Source organism: Cucurbita pepo, chromosome LG19 (genome assembly GCF_002806865.2).
Source record: "Cucurbita pepo subsp. pepo cultivar mu-cu-16 chromosome LG19, ASM280686v2, whole genome shotgun sequence".
Taxonomy (NCBI): domain Eukaryota; kingdom Viridiplantae; phylum Streptophyta; class Magnoliopsida; order Cucurbitales; family Cucurbitaceae; genus Cucurbita; species Cucurbita pepo.
This window is the reverse complement of record NC_036656.1, coordinates 1,714,529-1,729,190: the sequence shown is the minus strand read 5'-3', so window position 1 is coordinate 1,729,190 and position 14,662 is coordinate 1,714,529. Positions and strand designations below refer to the sequence as shown.

General features: G+C 38.2%; 1 protein-coding gene across 1 annotated transcript in view; it reads right to left on the bottom strand.

Annotated features, from left to right (window-relative positions):
• Positions 1-3,727: 3,727 nt before the first annotated feature.
• The window catches only part of LOC111782167 (ATP-dependent DNA helicase RecQ-like), a 13,020-nt gene continuing 2,085 nt past the window's right edge, over positions 3,728-14,662 (bottom strand). Inside the window, exons 5-20 of the mRNA XM_023662975.1 lie at positions 14,164-14,250; positions 13,831-13,914; positions 13,504-13,711; positions 13,216-13,301; positions 12,842-13,073; positions 12,588-12,711; positions 9,582-9,718; positions 9,303-9,411; positions 8,737-8,779; positions 8,069-8,237; positions 6,686-6,756; positions 6,468-6,561; positions 5,192-5,416; positions 4,794-5,003; positions 4,055-4,357; positions 3,728-3,974 (exon numbers count right to left, since the gene is read on the bottom strand). Coding sequence (XP_023518743.1) covers positions 3,849-3,974; positions 4,055-4,357; positions 4,794-5,003; positions 5,192-5,416; positions 6,468-6,561; positions 6,686-6,756; positions 8,069-8,237; positions 8,737-8,779; positions 9,303-9,411; positions 9,582-9,718; positions 12,588-12,711; positions 12,842-13,073; positions 13,216-13,301; positions 13,504-13,711; positions 13,831-13,914; positions 14,164-14,250 — 2,308 coding nt within the window. The 3' untranslated portion in view covers positions 3,728-3,848. The remainder of the gene's footprint in view (positions 3,975-4,054; positions 4,358-4,793; positions 5,004-5,191; positions 5,417-6,467; positions 6,562-6,685; positions 6,757-8,068; positions 8,238-8,736; positions 8,780-9,302; positions 9,412-9,581; positions 9,719-12,587; positions 12,712-12,841; positions 13,074-13,215; positions 13,302-13,503; positions 13,712-13,830; positions 13,915-14,163; positions 14,251-14,662) is intronic.

The following is a 14,662-nucleotide window of genomic DNA, read 5'->3' as shown; positions in this document are numbered from 1 at the left end:
AACGATCCTACAAAGTAGGAGTTGAATAATTGCATCATATAATTTTTAAATTTTATTAATATCCCTAAAATTAAAAAAATATATATATTTAAATTAAACCCATTATGGGATTATTTTTAATTGCATCATATAATTTTTAAATTTTATTAATATCTCTAAAATTAAAAAAAATATATTTAAATTAAACCCATTATGGGATTATTTTTAATTGAAACCATTATGGAAAAGTACATTGTATTTAAAATTTTATATGGCTAGAAAATAAAGAAAATAAAAAGTTTACTAATAAGGGTTTTAATATTTATTTATTAATACAAAATTAAAATAGGATGAATTTAAATATATTTTTTTACCCAAAACAAATCACTCAAAATTTCAAATATGTTATAATATAAAATACGTCAAAATCCATACAAATTATATATGACGAACTAAATTGTTACATACTAAATCAGAAATAATTAGGAGAACATTTTCGTGTAGGAGTCTATACAGGTTGGGTTGAATTGAAAAAGTTTTTTGGGCTAATTCGAAGTTTCGGGTTTGTTAAGTTGATGACCCGAGCAATCTGAATAGAATTTCCAACCCAACTCTCTCTTTTCGTGTTGTGTTAAGTTGGGTTGAGTTATTGAGTTCTTTTTATTGTTATATATTTAAAAAAGTCATAATTATCTGTCTAGATGTTATATTAATAACTAAAATCTTATAAAATTCAAATATCAAACATTTATATAGGCTATAAACTTTAAATATTCTTATTCTTTTTAAAATTAGGGTAGGATTGAGTTAGATTGGATTGTAACCCTATTTTTAGATCGTTCAGGTTGCCAAGACAAAAAAAAAATGTCAACCCACAAACCGAACCAAATTCTCGGATTGTTAAAAAATTCAACCAAACCCAACACAATTTTTTATGATTTGGGTTGGACGGTGGGATTGATTAGGTTATCAGGTCATATGAACACTCCTAGTTTCTTAATAGCAGAAATCCTGTAAGTAAAACCCATACAACGTCCACCTGACTCGATGAATCAATTCCTTCCTTGTTTCAGGTCTGACGGCTATGTATTCGTACCGAGCAGAAGTAGAGCGGAATAAAGTTCATAGAATTTTGTGCATGAAAAGATAGTTTTGTTTGCATTTTGATGGTTTTGGCTTTCAATTTCAGCTTCAAAACAAAACTACAATCATATTTTCCTTCCTTTTGGGTTCATTCGTTGTACTTTCATTCTCTTTTGTTCATCAAAAAGATATTATAATTTTATTAAAAAAAAATGGTTTTGTTGTCAAAAACACATTTAATGTGTTTGAATAATTTGATGAAATGTACCTAAAAAAAACTAAGTTAATTAATCAATTAATTTAAACTAAAAAGAAAGAAATTTCCTCCCCACTAATCTCTCTTTCAAATAGTAGTCATCCTTACTGGCACCCTCGTGTCTGTTAGACGAACACGACTCTCCACAATGGCAGCTTTGCTTTGGGCTTCCCCAGCCCAAAAGGCCTAGACCTAGTATTCCTCACTTATAAACTCATGATCACACGACTCTTCACAATGGCAACTTTGCTTTGGACTTCTCCAGGACAGCTTTGCTTTGGGCTGGGGTTATAAACTCATGATCATTCCCTAAATTTGGGAGGGCTTCCCCAGGGCAGCTTTGTTTTGGGCTTCCCCAGCCCAAAAGGCCTAAGCTTAGTATTTCTCACTTATAGACTCACTAAGTTTAGGGCATGGCTCTGATACCATGATAGACGAACACGACGCAACTTTGCTTTGGACTTCTCCAGGACAGCTTTGCTTTGGGCTGGGGTTATAAACTCATGATCATTCCCTAAATTTGGGAGGGCTTCCCAGGGCAGCTTTGTTTTGGGCTTCCCCAGCCCAAAAGGCCTAAGCTTAGTATTTCTCACTTATAAACTCACTAAGTTTAGGGCATGGCTCTGATACCATGATAGACGAACACGACTCTCCACAAATGGTATGATATTGTCCACTTTGAGCATAAGCTCTCGTGGATTTGCTTTGGGCTTCCCCCAAAAGGTCTCATGCCAATGGAGTTAGTATTCCTCACTTATAAACCCATGATCATTCCCTAAATTAGCCGATGTGGGACTTTCATCATCCAACAATGTCTACCCCCTTCGGGGAACAACGAGAAGGTTGACACATCATCCAATGTTTAGCTCTAATACCATTTGTAACGGCCCAGATCCACCGTTAGCAAATATTGTCCTCTTTGGGCTTTCCCTTTCGGCTTTCCCCTCAAGGCTTTAAAACATGTTTACTAGGGGAAGGTTTCCACACCCTGTTAAATGGTGGTTTGTTCTCCTCCCCAACCAACCAACGTGGGACATCACCAATCAATACTTACTGTAAGAAGAAAAAGAATATTATTTCTATTTCTTGTTTTAAACTAAATGTATAAGTGCATGTCATCGTTTGAGATGTTTTTTTTTTTTTTTTTTTTTTTTTTTTTTTTTTTTTTTTTTTTTTTTTTTTTTTTTTTCTTCCTTTTGGGTTCATTCGTTGTACTTTCATTCTCTTTTGATCATCAAAAAGATATTATAATTTTATTCAAAAAAAAAAATGGTTTTGTTGTCAAAAACACATTTAATGTGTTTGAATAATTTGATGAAATGTACCTAAAAAAGTTAATTAATCAATTAATTTAAACTAGAAAGAAAAAGGAAATTTCCTCTCCACTAATCTTTCATTTGGGCTTCTATCATGCAACACCTCCCCTTAATCGAGGCTCGACTCCTTTTCTGATGGAGTTCTTTATTCGATATTTGAAGATTTACAAATCTATTGGCACGACTAAGTTTAGGGCATGGATGATAGACGAACACGACTCTCCACAATGGTATGATATTGTCCACTTTGAGCATAAGCTCTCGTGGATTTGCTTTGGGCTTCCCCCAAAAGGCCTCATGCCAATGGAGTTAGTATTCCTCACTTATAAACCCATGATCATTCCCTAAATTAGCCGATGTGGGACTTTCATCATCCAACAATGTCTACCCCCTTCGGGGAGCGAGAAGGTTGACACATTGTCCAATGTTTAGCTCTGATACCATTTGTAACGGCCCAGATCCACCGTTAGCAAATATTGTCATCTTTGGGCTTTCACTTTCGGGCTTCCCCTCAAGGCTTTAAAACATGTTTACTAGGGGAAGGTTTCCGCAACCTGGTAAATGGTAGTTTGTTCTCCTCCCCAACCAACCAACGTGGGACATCACCTATCAATACTTACCGTAAGAAGAAAAAGAAAAAGAATATTATTTCTATTTCTTGTTTTAAACTAAATGTACAAGTGCATGTCATCGTTTGAGATGTTTTTTTTTTATTATTTTTTATTTTCGCATATGTTATTAAAGACATGCATGCCGACATCTCTAACTTAAAAAAATATTAGGGGCATTATTGTCATTATAGAAAATAGACTTAAATTTTCAATATCGAGGATTTTAGGTTTTAAAAGTTTTCTAAAATTTGATTTTAAATTTTTAATTTTTAAAAATGGTTGTTATTTGTGGCCATTTATATAAAATCAATTTCAATTTTAGTATATTTTATTTTATTTTCAATATTTAATTAGTTTACATTTTTCTTATGGGTAGGTATTAGTTGCCAACTTGTATTCTATTTAAAGGATATGAATATCAACGAGAATACACACCTTAGATTCCAATTCTATTTTTTAACCCAACTCAACCCTTATAATTCAGGTTGAATTGGTCGGGATTGTCAGGTTGGACGTACACCCCTAGGGGTTATCAAGCGCACGAGTCAAGAACAAAAATGATAGCATTCTTAAGAGCATTTACAGCAAAGGTTTGGGGCTTACTTACATGAGCTTGTAGATATTGTTCTTTCTATATATAAAAAAATCACCTTCAAGAGCATTTAGCATAGCAACCAGAGATTCTTCTTCAGAGCCTTTGAAGTGCTGCATCATATTGTCAAGTGTAACCTGCATTTTCAACCATATTGCATTCTTCATTTAAACCATGTTAATGTAAAGTTCATAGAGGTTTGCTTCGTTTCACGTACCCCGTCATTGTTCTTCAGCCACTCTACTAGCGAGCTCTCGGTTGCTTTTACTGGAACCCGATTTTCTTCGTCCGATTCGCAGACTTTTTGACGCTTTAATGATATGGGAGTTTCCTCTGTTGAAGGTTTACAAGCTGTGGCTACATTAGGCTCTTCTTTTTGCTGCTTTGAGGTTGGACTCCCTGAAAACTTTGGCACAACATTCATACGTTCGTCGGTTTTTTCATCTCGGGGTAGCGTAGTTTCGGGGGATATTCCACATTTTTGCATTAACAGACAAGCCTTGATGTGTGCATAATTAATCTGCCATCCAAATATCGACTTTCAGTCATATGCTGATGAATGAGCATTCATCCAAAAATCAACATGAACAAGCAGTAAAACGACAAGAACAAGCATAAAATCGAAAGGAACAAGCGTAAAAACGACAAGAACAAGCATAAAATCGACAAGAACAAGCATAAAAAAGACAAAAACAAGCATAAAAACAACAAGAACAAGCATAAAAACGACAAGAACAGGCATAAAAACAACAAGAACAAGCATAAAAACGACAAAAACAAGCATAAAAACAACAACAAGCTTAAAAACGACGAGAACAAGCATAAAATCGACAAAAACAAGCATAAAATCAACAAGAACCAGCATAAAAACGACAAGAAACGCATGGATAACTAATGTACAGACATGTCAAAAACTAGGAAATAGAAGAAAACATATTTTACAATATCCAACTCACTTCCTCTGGTAATTCATCTTTTATAGCTTTTAACTTGTCCGTAGATCCGACCTTCGAAACAGCAGATTGAATATCGGAAAATATCGAACATGAAAGACCAATCTCATCACAAAATTTGGTCCAATCAATTGTATATCCTTCCTGAGCTGCATCAAGGATGTACCCAGAAACAGTAGTTTCTTTGATAGGTGCTGATCTACCAGGGAAGTTCTATGTTCCAAATAAATAGTGATATCAGAATAATGTAAATCAAAGGGAAAAGAGGAACAGCTCAAGACATTTTAATGGATTCACAGTTATTTATCAGGCTTATACATGAGGGGCGAGTTTCGACGCTACCATGTTCATCGTCATACGACCTTTTCCGTAAAAAACTTCAAGGAAAAAAGATTACTTACAGCGATTTTCGAGATTGAGAGACCGTCTTCATACCACATTTTCCATGCTTCGAACTTCGCCGGTGCCAACGGTCTCCCTTGATTGGATTCTGTATTAAGTTTTCGAGCTGTCATACATTGTCCGTTTCCGTCTTCTTTACATTCACCATCCAGTGAAAGACCAACTTCTTGTGATAGATGCCTCACTGCTTGAAGGATTAGATCTCCATGCATTTTTAGCAGGTGCTATAGGATTATTGAAGAACATTAAACACTTGAATCATAGCATAATTCAAAGGTAATAACATTGTCACGACATCAAAGACGACCGTCAAACGTTAGAGACGATCATCGACTTTCTAGAGCTTGACAATGAACAAAGTCATACGAGAATAATCGTCAACAAAAGTAATAAAATATCAAAATCTTCGACTAAGCTAATGACCTCACTCTCAATTGAATTCTTAATTTGAATGTGCAATCGAGCATTTTAACAAAGGCAGGAAAAAAAACTCGGGTTGAGTTGGGTTGGAAATTTTTTCTGGACCAACCCGAAATTTCGGATTGGTAAGGTTGGCTACCCTAATGAACCGAATAGAGTTCCTAACCTAACCCTCTATTTTCAGAGTTGGATCGGGTTAAGTCTCTGGGTTGTTCACTTTATTTTTTTTTAATACTCATACTTATCAACAATACTTGTCACATTAATAACTAAAATCTCATAAAACTCAAATATCAAATATTCACAAGTCCCAACGCATCACTAATCTCTATTGCAAACGTCAAATGATTTTAATATTCATAAAAATCCTAAAAGTAGGGTAGAGTTGAGTTGGGAACCCTATTTTCGAATTGATCGGGTCGACTCAACCAAAAAGTTTCCAACCTGCAAACCAAACCGAATTTTAGATTTTCCAAAATTCAACCCAACCCTTACCGTTTGGGTTAGGTAGTCTAGGTTGTTTGGATTATTGGGTCATATGAACACTCCTAAATAACACAACTAGAGACGAACGGAGTAGGTTTTGTCAAATCCAAGCATACAGAACGACCGGAAACCACAAACGAAGATGAACCCATGCGACGGGAGCTGAAACGAAGGCTTCACACGCCCTCGTGTGCGATATGGACAAAAATGCATTGAAATTCAGTACTTTTATAGCAAGCTAGCACATGTATAAACAACCGACTTTCGAGAAAGAAATCCATGTCGAATAATCACATATAAACGCAATGTTAAGAACTTCAAGTCCATAAAAATTTAAGAATATGTAGTCTTTACTCGTGAATGGTATACCTGGTTGACACCATCAATATTTGCTAATCTTGCCTTGGTAGATGGTCTAGTTAATGCAATTTTTTTAACTGTTAGATCACCACATATGGCATACCTGCAGATAAGAAGTATGGCAAGTTAAAAGAAAAGAGAGGTTTTCCATACATACAAATGCATAATAAATGGAGTAAAGTGCCAGTTTTCACAATAAGCAGATTAAACGCGTTTATAGAACCTACGGGGCAGTTCCCGCGCTTCGAGCAAGCTTCATTCTCTCGTCTAAAAGCATTTGAAAGAGTTTCGCCTCAGCCTGCGTAGAAATGATCGAATAAATACAAATGGACAAGTTCGTTTGATAACCATTTGGTTTTTAGTTATTGGTCACCACTTTCACTTATGAGATTCTTTGATTTGTAATCTATTTTTGACAAATGTTTTCGAACTCAAGCCAAGCTTAGAAAACTAAAAGTAGTTTGCCCCCGTGGTATTGTCAAACAAAGCAGACTCACTGACTTGGCTCCCCAGCGCTGACGGGGTCTTTTCTACAAAATTCTCAATGATGGACATGGGGGAAAAATAGAAGCAATAAATCTCACGCTAGCAAAGACAGTATGGAACGGACATCAGCCTAAAAAGGTGAAGTTCTTCCTTTGGAAATAGCGCATAAATCCATTAGCATAAGTGAAAATGTAACTACCCAGATCCACCGCTAGCAGATATTGTCCTCTTTGGGCTTTCCCTTTCAGGCTTCCCCTCAAGGCTTTAAAACGTGTCTGCTAGGGAAAGGTTTCCACACCCTTATAAATGGTGGTTTGTTCTCCTCTCCAACCAATGTGGGACATCACAATCCACCCCCTTCGGGGTCCAGCGTCCTCGCTGGCACTCTTTCCTTCCTCCAATCGATGTGGGACCACCCCCAAATCCACCCCCCTTTGGGGCCCAACGTCCTTACTGGCACATCGCCTCGTGTCTACCCCCCTTCGGGGAATAGCGAGAAGGTTGGCACATCGTCCGGTGTCTGGCACTGATAGAAAATCTCCAGAAAAGAATGTCTTACATCACTCTTTCTCCAAATTGGTGTCCATTATGCAAGAAATAAAACGAATCACAAAGCCACTTGTTTATGCAATGCACATACGCTCAAAATTTCTGGACAACGATTCTCAATAGATTCAGATGGCATCTCACATTTCCTAAGGAGGTAGAGGAATTTTTGGATATGGCCTTAACGTACCACCCTTTCAAGAACGCAAAAGCCCTATTATGGAAAAACATCATCACGACTTTCTTTTGGGATATGTGGAAAGAATGAAATCAGAGAACATTTGCAAAAAAGACACAGACCTACACAAAACTTTTCGACGATGTTGTTTACCAAGCTATCTCTTGATGTAAACTGTCTAATATTTTTACTTCCTATAGTTATACCTCCCTTGTTGCAAACTGGGAAGGTCTTTTGTAAATACCATGGACTATACATCCCTTTTGTAAATTTCAATCCGACAGGGAAAAAAAAAAGAAAACTAGTGGAATAAGAATTTAAATAAGAATTCAAATATTTCCTTAAGAAAGATGAAACTCGTGGTATAAGAATTACGAGGAACCGAACTTAGCATGCAAACCTCTGAAAGTCCACTCTTCAAAGTAGTCAAATTCTCCATTCTCCCAGCTTCAATAAATGTACTGTCATCTCCACTCTCACCAATCATTTCGCTCGTCACCGGCAAAACTAGAGGCAGTTGACAGTCATCTCTGGCAGAATTGAGAAACTTTTCCCCTTTTGCACTGACACTGTTGTTAAGAAGGAATGGTTATTATGATTCTCAGTTTCAAATTCAGATAATTCGGAGAAAATGGGATTAAGTAACTGTAACAGCCCAAGCCCACCGCTAGTAGATATTGTCTTCTTTGGGTTTTCCCTTCCGGGCTTCCCCTCAAGGTTTTAAAACGCGTTAGGGAGAGGTTTTCACACCATTATAAGGAATGCTTCGTTCCCCTCTCCAATCAACGTGGGATCTCACGATCCACCTCCCTTGGGGGTCTAGTGTCCTCGCTGGCACACCATCCAGTGACTGACTCTGATACCATCTGTAACGACCCAAGCCCACCGCTAGCAGATATTGTCCTCTTTGGACTTCCCCTCAAGGTTTTTAAAACGCGTCTACTAAGGAGAGGTTTCTACACCTTTAGAAGGAATCTTTCGTTCCCCTCTCCAACCAATGTGGGATCTCTGTATGACACTGAAGTTATGCAAGTTGCAGAAGTAAGAGATTGGGTGAAAGTAGCTGACCTTATGGTTCTGTAAACATCACGTATGTTCTCTGTCAAATAGCCTGCACGAAAATAGAATTTGTACAATATGTATTAAACACTACAATTCATAGAAGATGAACTAGTTCTTAATAATACAAAAAGAAGCAAAACAATCAATTCAAGCCCACATTTTTGGCACTCAGAAGAAATTCCTACATACTAGTGCCTGAAGAAAGGTGATCTATGATATCTTGTTCGACCAAGACCAAAAGAGACGGACCCAGGATTTGTTGCATGGGACGAGGACGACTCCATGATAATGTCATGGCTCAGGGATTCTATGGAGCCATCTATCAGAGCAATACATATATGTTTTTACAAAACGCTCAATATGGAATTTTATTCATCGCACTTACTCCAAGACTCGAGATGCAGCTCAAATCTACGAGATCGAGATCATGACTGGAGCCATGAAGCAAGGAGGGAAAGCCGTGAATAGAGAGATCGAGGAGGCCCATAGAAGCGTGGTTGGGGAAACAAGTCACCAATCATGGAGACTAGTGGATTCATCATAATAAATGCAATTTAAGTTCCTTTACATACCTTGAGAAATTAGCTGACTAGCTAATGCTTTCCACCAATTTGATGAGTATTCTCTTCCAAGTCCATGAAGTGGAAGCTTGTCAAACTGAGCATCAAGTATCTTTTTAGCCTGCAACAGCACAAAATAATGTTCTATTTAACAAAATGTAAAGATCAGAAAACAAATGTTCATTATGTTATGAGATCAAGAACATCTCAAGGAGGCAAAACATTAAACGATTCGGTTCAGAAAACTCGAGAATCGAAGAAAGTCCTGAAGTTTCATAGCTAAGAACTTACTCGAGACCCACGAAGAATATCCACAGGCATGTTCAGTCCCCATTTACCCCTGCATGATTGAATGGTCGCCAGCAGAAGAAATGCTTCCTTTGACATGTCACGCTCCTTTTTGGAGACTATGCAGTTATCACAATTTCCTGCCGGAGGCGTTGATAAGACAACAACTAAATAAAATTACAGATGAACAAGCGTTTCGAAAAGTGTTACGTTCATAAATATGTATTACGAAAGAAACAGCCATGCCTTCATTCAAACGTCGATTTCCAATCATAACAACAGCACCAAATAAAAAGGATGCAGATAATACCCTTAAACACGCTTGAGATGCCAAGAATCATATATCACCTCGTCCCAAGAGGGTGATAATCACTCCTTATAAGGATGTGAAAACCTCTCTCTAGAGGACGCGTTTTAAAACCTTGAGAAGAAGTCCTTGAAGGGAAAGCCCAAATAGGACAATATCTGCTAGCGGTGGACTTCGGCTGTTATGAAGGAAGCGGAACATCATGCATAGTTGTAAGCATACACTAACAACCACCATAGCCTCTATGTTAACGAGCATTGAACCACCATAGCCTCTAAAGTAAAGCCAAGTATATATAGGAATACATTGAAGCCCTAAACTAATAATGGTAAAATTACAAAGATAATCTATTCAAACTCTAGTTAAATCTATCGTGAAAATATCTCCTAATTGCTCTTGAATCTTCACGTATCTAATGGACACCAAGCCTTATTATATTTTATCACGAGCAAAATGACAATCAATTTCAATATGTTTAGTTAGCTCGTGAAATACTAGGTTGATTATTGAAACCTAATTCAATCCAGAGTTGATGTACCCACATTATTACATATATCGATTGTGTCATAGCTCTATATTCTGATCTAGCATTTGATCGCGAAACTACATTTTGTTTCTTACTTTTCCATAAAGTCGATCTGATCCCAACCGACGTCTGAAAAACGCTCAATCTTCATATGATCATGATCTTTATATAAGATCCCCACGTCCAAGTGTAGCCTTCAAATAACATAGAATTTGTTGTACTACAATGATCCAATGTAGGTAAAGATATAAAATACCTTGGAATACTACATGGCTTGGCTCCCCATTTTCTCGTCTTAGACGACAAATCAAGCACATATTTCCTTTGGTACATAAAGATGCCCTTCTTGCTTCTCATTACTTACCCAAGAAGTACTTTAATGTTCCTAAGTTTTAAGCATAAAAATGACTTTGAGGAAAGTTTTGAGACATAAAATGCTTGATATCAACATATAGAACAAGTAAAATAATGTCGCTATTAGTTCGTTGGTAAAATCCAATCACATTCTATACGATAGAGTCGAATATATATAGGCATACGTAGAAGATCTTAAGCCCTAAACTAATAATAGTTAAATTACACTAATAAGTTTTTAAATCCACATACATACTATACCATTATCCTCCAAAAATATGATTTCTTGCCCCCACCAAAATTTAGAAGATGTAACGGCTCAAGCCCACCGCTAGCAGATATTGTCCTCTTTAGGCTTCCCCTCAAGATTTTTAAAACGTATCTACTAGGGAGAGGTTTCCACACCCTTATAAAGGGTGTTTCGCTCTCCTCCCCAACCAATGTGGGATCTCACAATCGTCCTCGTTGGCACTCGTTCCTTTCTCCAATCGATGTGGGACCCCCACCAAATCCATCCTCATTTGGGCCCAGCGTCCTTGCTGGCACACCGCCACGTGTTTACCCTCTTCGAGGAACAGCCTCCTCTAAGGTACATCGTCTGATGTCTGGCTTTGATATCATTTGTATCGGCCCAAACCCACCGCTAGTAGATATTGTCCTCTTTGGGCTTTCCCTTTCGGGCTTCCCCTCAAGGTTTTTAAAACGTGTATGCTAGGGAGAGGTTTCCACACCCTTATAAAGGGTGTTTCGCTCTCCTCCCCAACCAATGTGGGATCTCACAATCGTCCTCGTTGGCACTCGTTCCTTTCTCCAGTCAATGTGGGACCCCCACCAAGTCCACCCTCATTCGGGGCCCAGCGTCCTTGCTGGCACACTGCCTCATGTTTACCCCCTTCAAGAAATAGCCTCCTTTATGGCACATCGTCTGATGTCTAGCTTTGATACCATTTGTATCGGCCCAAGCCCACCGCTAGCAAATATTGTCCTATTTGGGCTTTCCCTTTCAAGCTTCCCCTCGAGGTTTTTANTAGCTTTGATACCATTTGTATCGGCCCAAGCCCACCGCTAGCAAATATTGTCCTCTTTGGGCTTTCCCTTTCGGGCTTCCCCTCAAGGTTTTTAAAACGTGTATGCTAGGGAGAGGTTTCCACACCCTTATAAAGGGTGTTTCGTTGTGGGGTCTCACAATCCACCCCCTTTAGGGCTCAGCGTCCTCGTTGGCACTCGTTCCTTTCTCCAGTCAATGTGGGACCCCCACCAAGTCCACCCTCATTCGGGGCCCAGCGTCCTTGCTGGCACACTGCCTCATGTTTACCCCCTTCAAGAAATAGCCTCCTTTATGGCACATCGTCTGATGTCTGGCTTTGATACCATTTGTATCGGCCCAAGCCCACCGCTAGCAAATATTGTCCTATTTGGGCTTTCCCTTTCAAGCTTCCCCTCGAGGTTTTTAAAACGTGTATACTATGGAGAGGTTTCCACACCCTTATAAAGGGTGTTTCGTTTTTCTCCCCAACCAATGTGGGATCTCACAGAAGAGATACGATACTCCAGTAAAACATCCAAACTATTATAGAGAAATTTTTTCAATTTCTATAAATCACTTTAGAGCTTCACCCTTGTCCATTGGTACCAAAAATGCTAAGAATAATCCTATGCTAAACGTTCTACTCCTCTAGGGAGATCCTCCAAAACCATTTGAACAACCCAGAAAAATTACATGGCAATATGATCTCTACAAAATGAAATTGAGAATTGATTACCAGAAGAAGGTCATGATAATTCACAAAATTTAACAGATAAAACCAAGTAAAAGACAAACCACATTTATCAGACTGATATTTTTCCCCAAAATAATTGAGCAAGAAGCTTCTTCTGCAAGTTGCTAGCGAACAATACTGTTGTGCAGCCGTCAACGACTCCATAATAGCTCTTCTTTGGTTTTCCTAACGAAAGGAAGCAAAAACAGAAGTATCCAGTTTAAATTTCAAACTATATACACATACACCAGAGGCAAAGTGAAGTGTCCATCAAATAAAATGGTAAGTAATGTAAGAGGAAAAGCACAATTCATACAGTTTGTGATTCCCCACAGTAGAAGTCTGCTTTAGTAAAATCGCTTCTCGTGTAATAAAGCCAGCAAACAGAAGCCATACCGTCTCTACCACATCGCCCACTTTCCTGGTAATAAGATTCTAGACTCTTTGGGCAGCCGTAGTGTATCACTTGTCTTATGTTCGGTTTGTCGATGCCCATACCAAAAGCAATTGTTGCAACCATGACTTGCAGTTCATCCCTTATGAATAGTCTGATTAAAGAATAAAATCAGAGAAACACATACATAACAGGCCACAACAGCTCATAAATGACAAGAAAAGGAAAAAATGGTTGCCAGCACTATTGATTAGAGAAGGCACATCTCCATAAGAGTCTCAAAATAGTGGTATAACCTGTGGGATTCGGCACGTGCTTTTTTGTCCATTTGACCGTGATAGATACCAGCACTAATCCCTGCTTCTTCAAGTGCCTTGAATATCTACGAAAATGTCGATTGAAGTTCACAAACAGCTAATCTATAAGTTCGACGACATAAACCTGAACGTGCATCTTTAACAAAAATCTAACAAAGTATTAACAATAATGAAACAATCCTATTGCTTGATTCTCTGGAATCACAATGCTAGGTGAGTATGCAAAAAATTTATCTGTCCATGTTTGTAAGAGGCAAAAGAAAATACCTGCTCAACATCTTTAATTGTCGTGCAGTAAATGATAGTTGAACCACCAGAGGCCAGATATTTAGATATATCGAGCACGAGCTCGTTCAAGAATAATGGACCACGATTAAAAGACTTTACTCCATAAAAAAGGTTAGTCCGATCAAATGAACCAATGGTAACTTGTGGATCTTTCATCTTCAAAGAACTAATGATGTCACTCCGAACCCTGGAACAGTATGAAAAAATCATTTCCCCAAGAAAGCTTATTGAAATAGTTTTAAGGATGAAAGCATAAACATAAAAGTTAAAAAAGAATAACGATGCAAGATATCACGTTCTACCGACTTTTCAGTTGCAGTGGCAGTCAAGGCAACAAATGGAAGGCCTGGTAGAACGTCTCGTAGTTTGTCCAATCGTTTGTATTCTACCCTGTGAACCAGTACCGACCCGATAATTCACAGAACAGTTTAAGAGAAGTACTAAAAAGGAGAGAGGAAAACTCCACGGACAACATGAAGAAACACTAAACAACAATATGTTTTTTCATCTCAATGCTAACAACTTGGCTAAATAAGGCACTACAATCCGTTTCCTAGAGACTTTCGACGTTAGAAAACTAAACATCTAAATCAATAGGCCAAGTATGTCAGGATAAGGTCCATTAGAGTCGAGTTGAACCTGAAATCATGCCCCCACTCTGAAATGCAGTGTGCTTCATCAACGGCAAACAAACAAATTCCTGCCTTCTGTAATTTTGACCAAAAGCTGCAAAAATGAAGTTCAAAGTAAATCAGGAGTGTTAATCATGATAGAAGAGTAGAATGTCATGAATCACAACTCACCATTTGAACCATCTTTGACACCGAGTAAAATGTAATTCCATCAGAATTACATCACACGTGTTCAACATTGTACAATTCATCCCACACATCCAACACATCCAATGTAATAACCCAAGCTCACCGCTAGTAGATATTATCCTCTTCGGGCTTACCCTCAAGGTTTTTAAAACGCGTTTTCTAGGGAGAGGTTTCCACACCCTTATAAAGGGTGTTTCGTTCTCCTCCCCAACCGATGAGGGATCTCACAATCCACCCCTTTCAAGACCCAGCGTCCTTGCTGGCACTCGTTCCCTTCTCCAATCGATGTTGGACTCCCCAATCCACCCCCCCCCCCC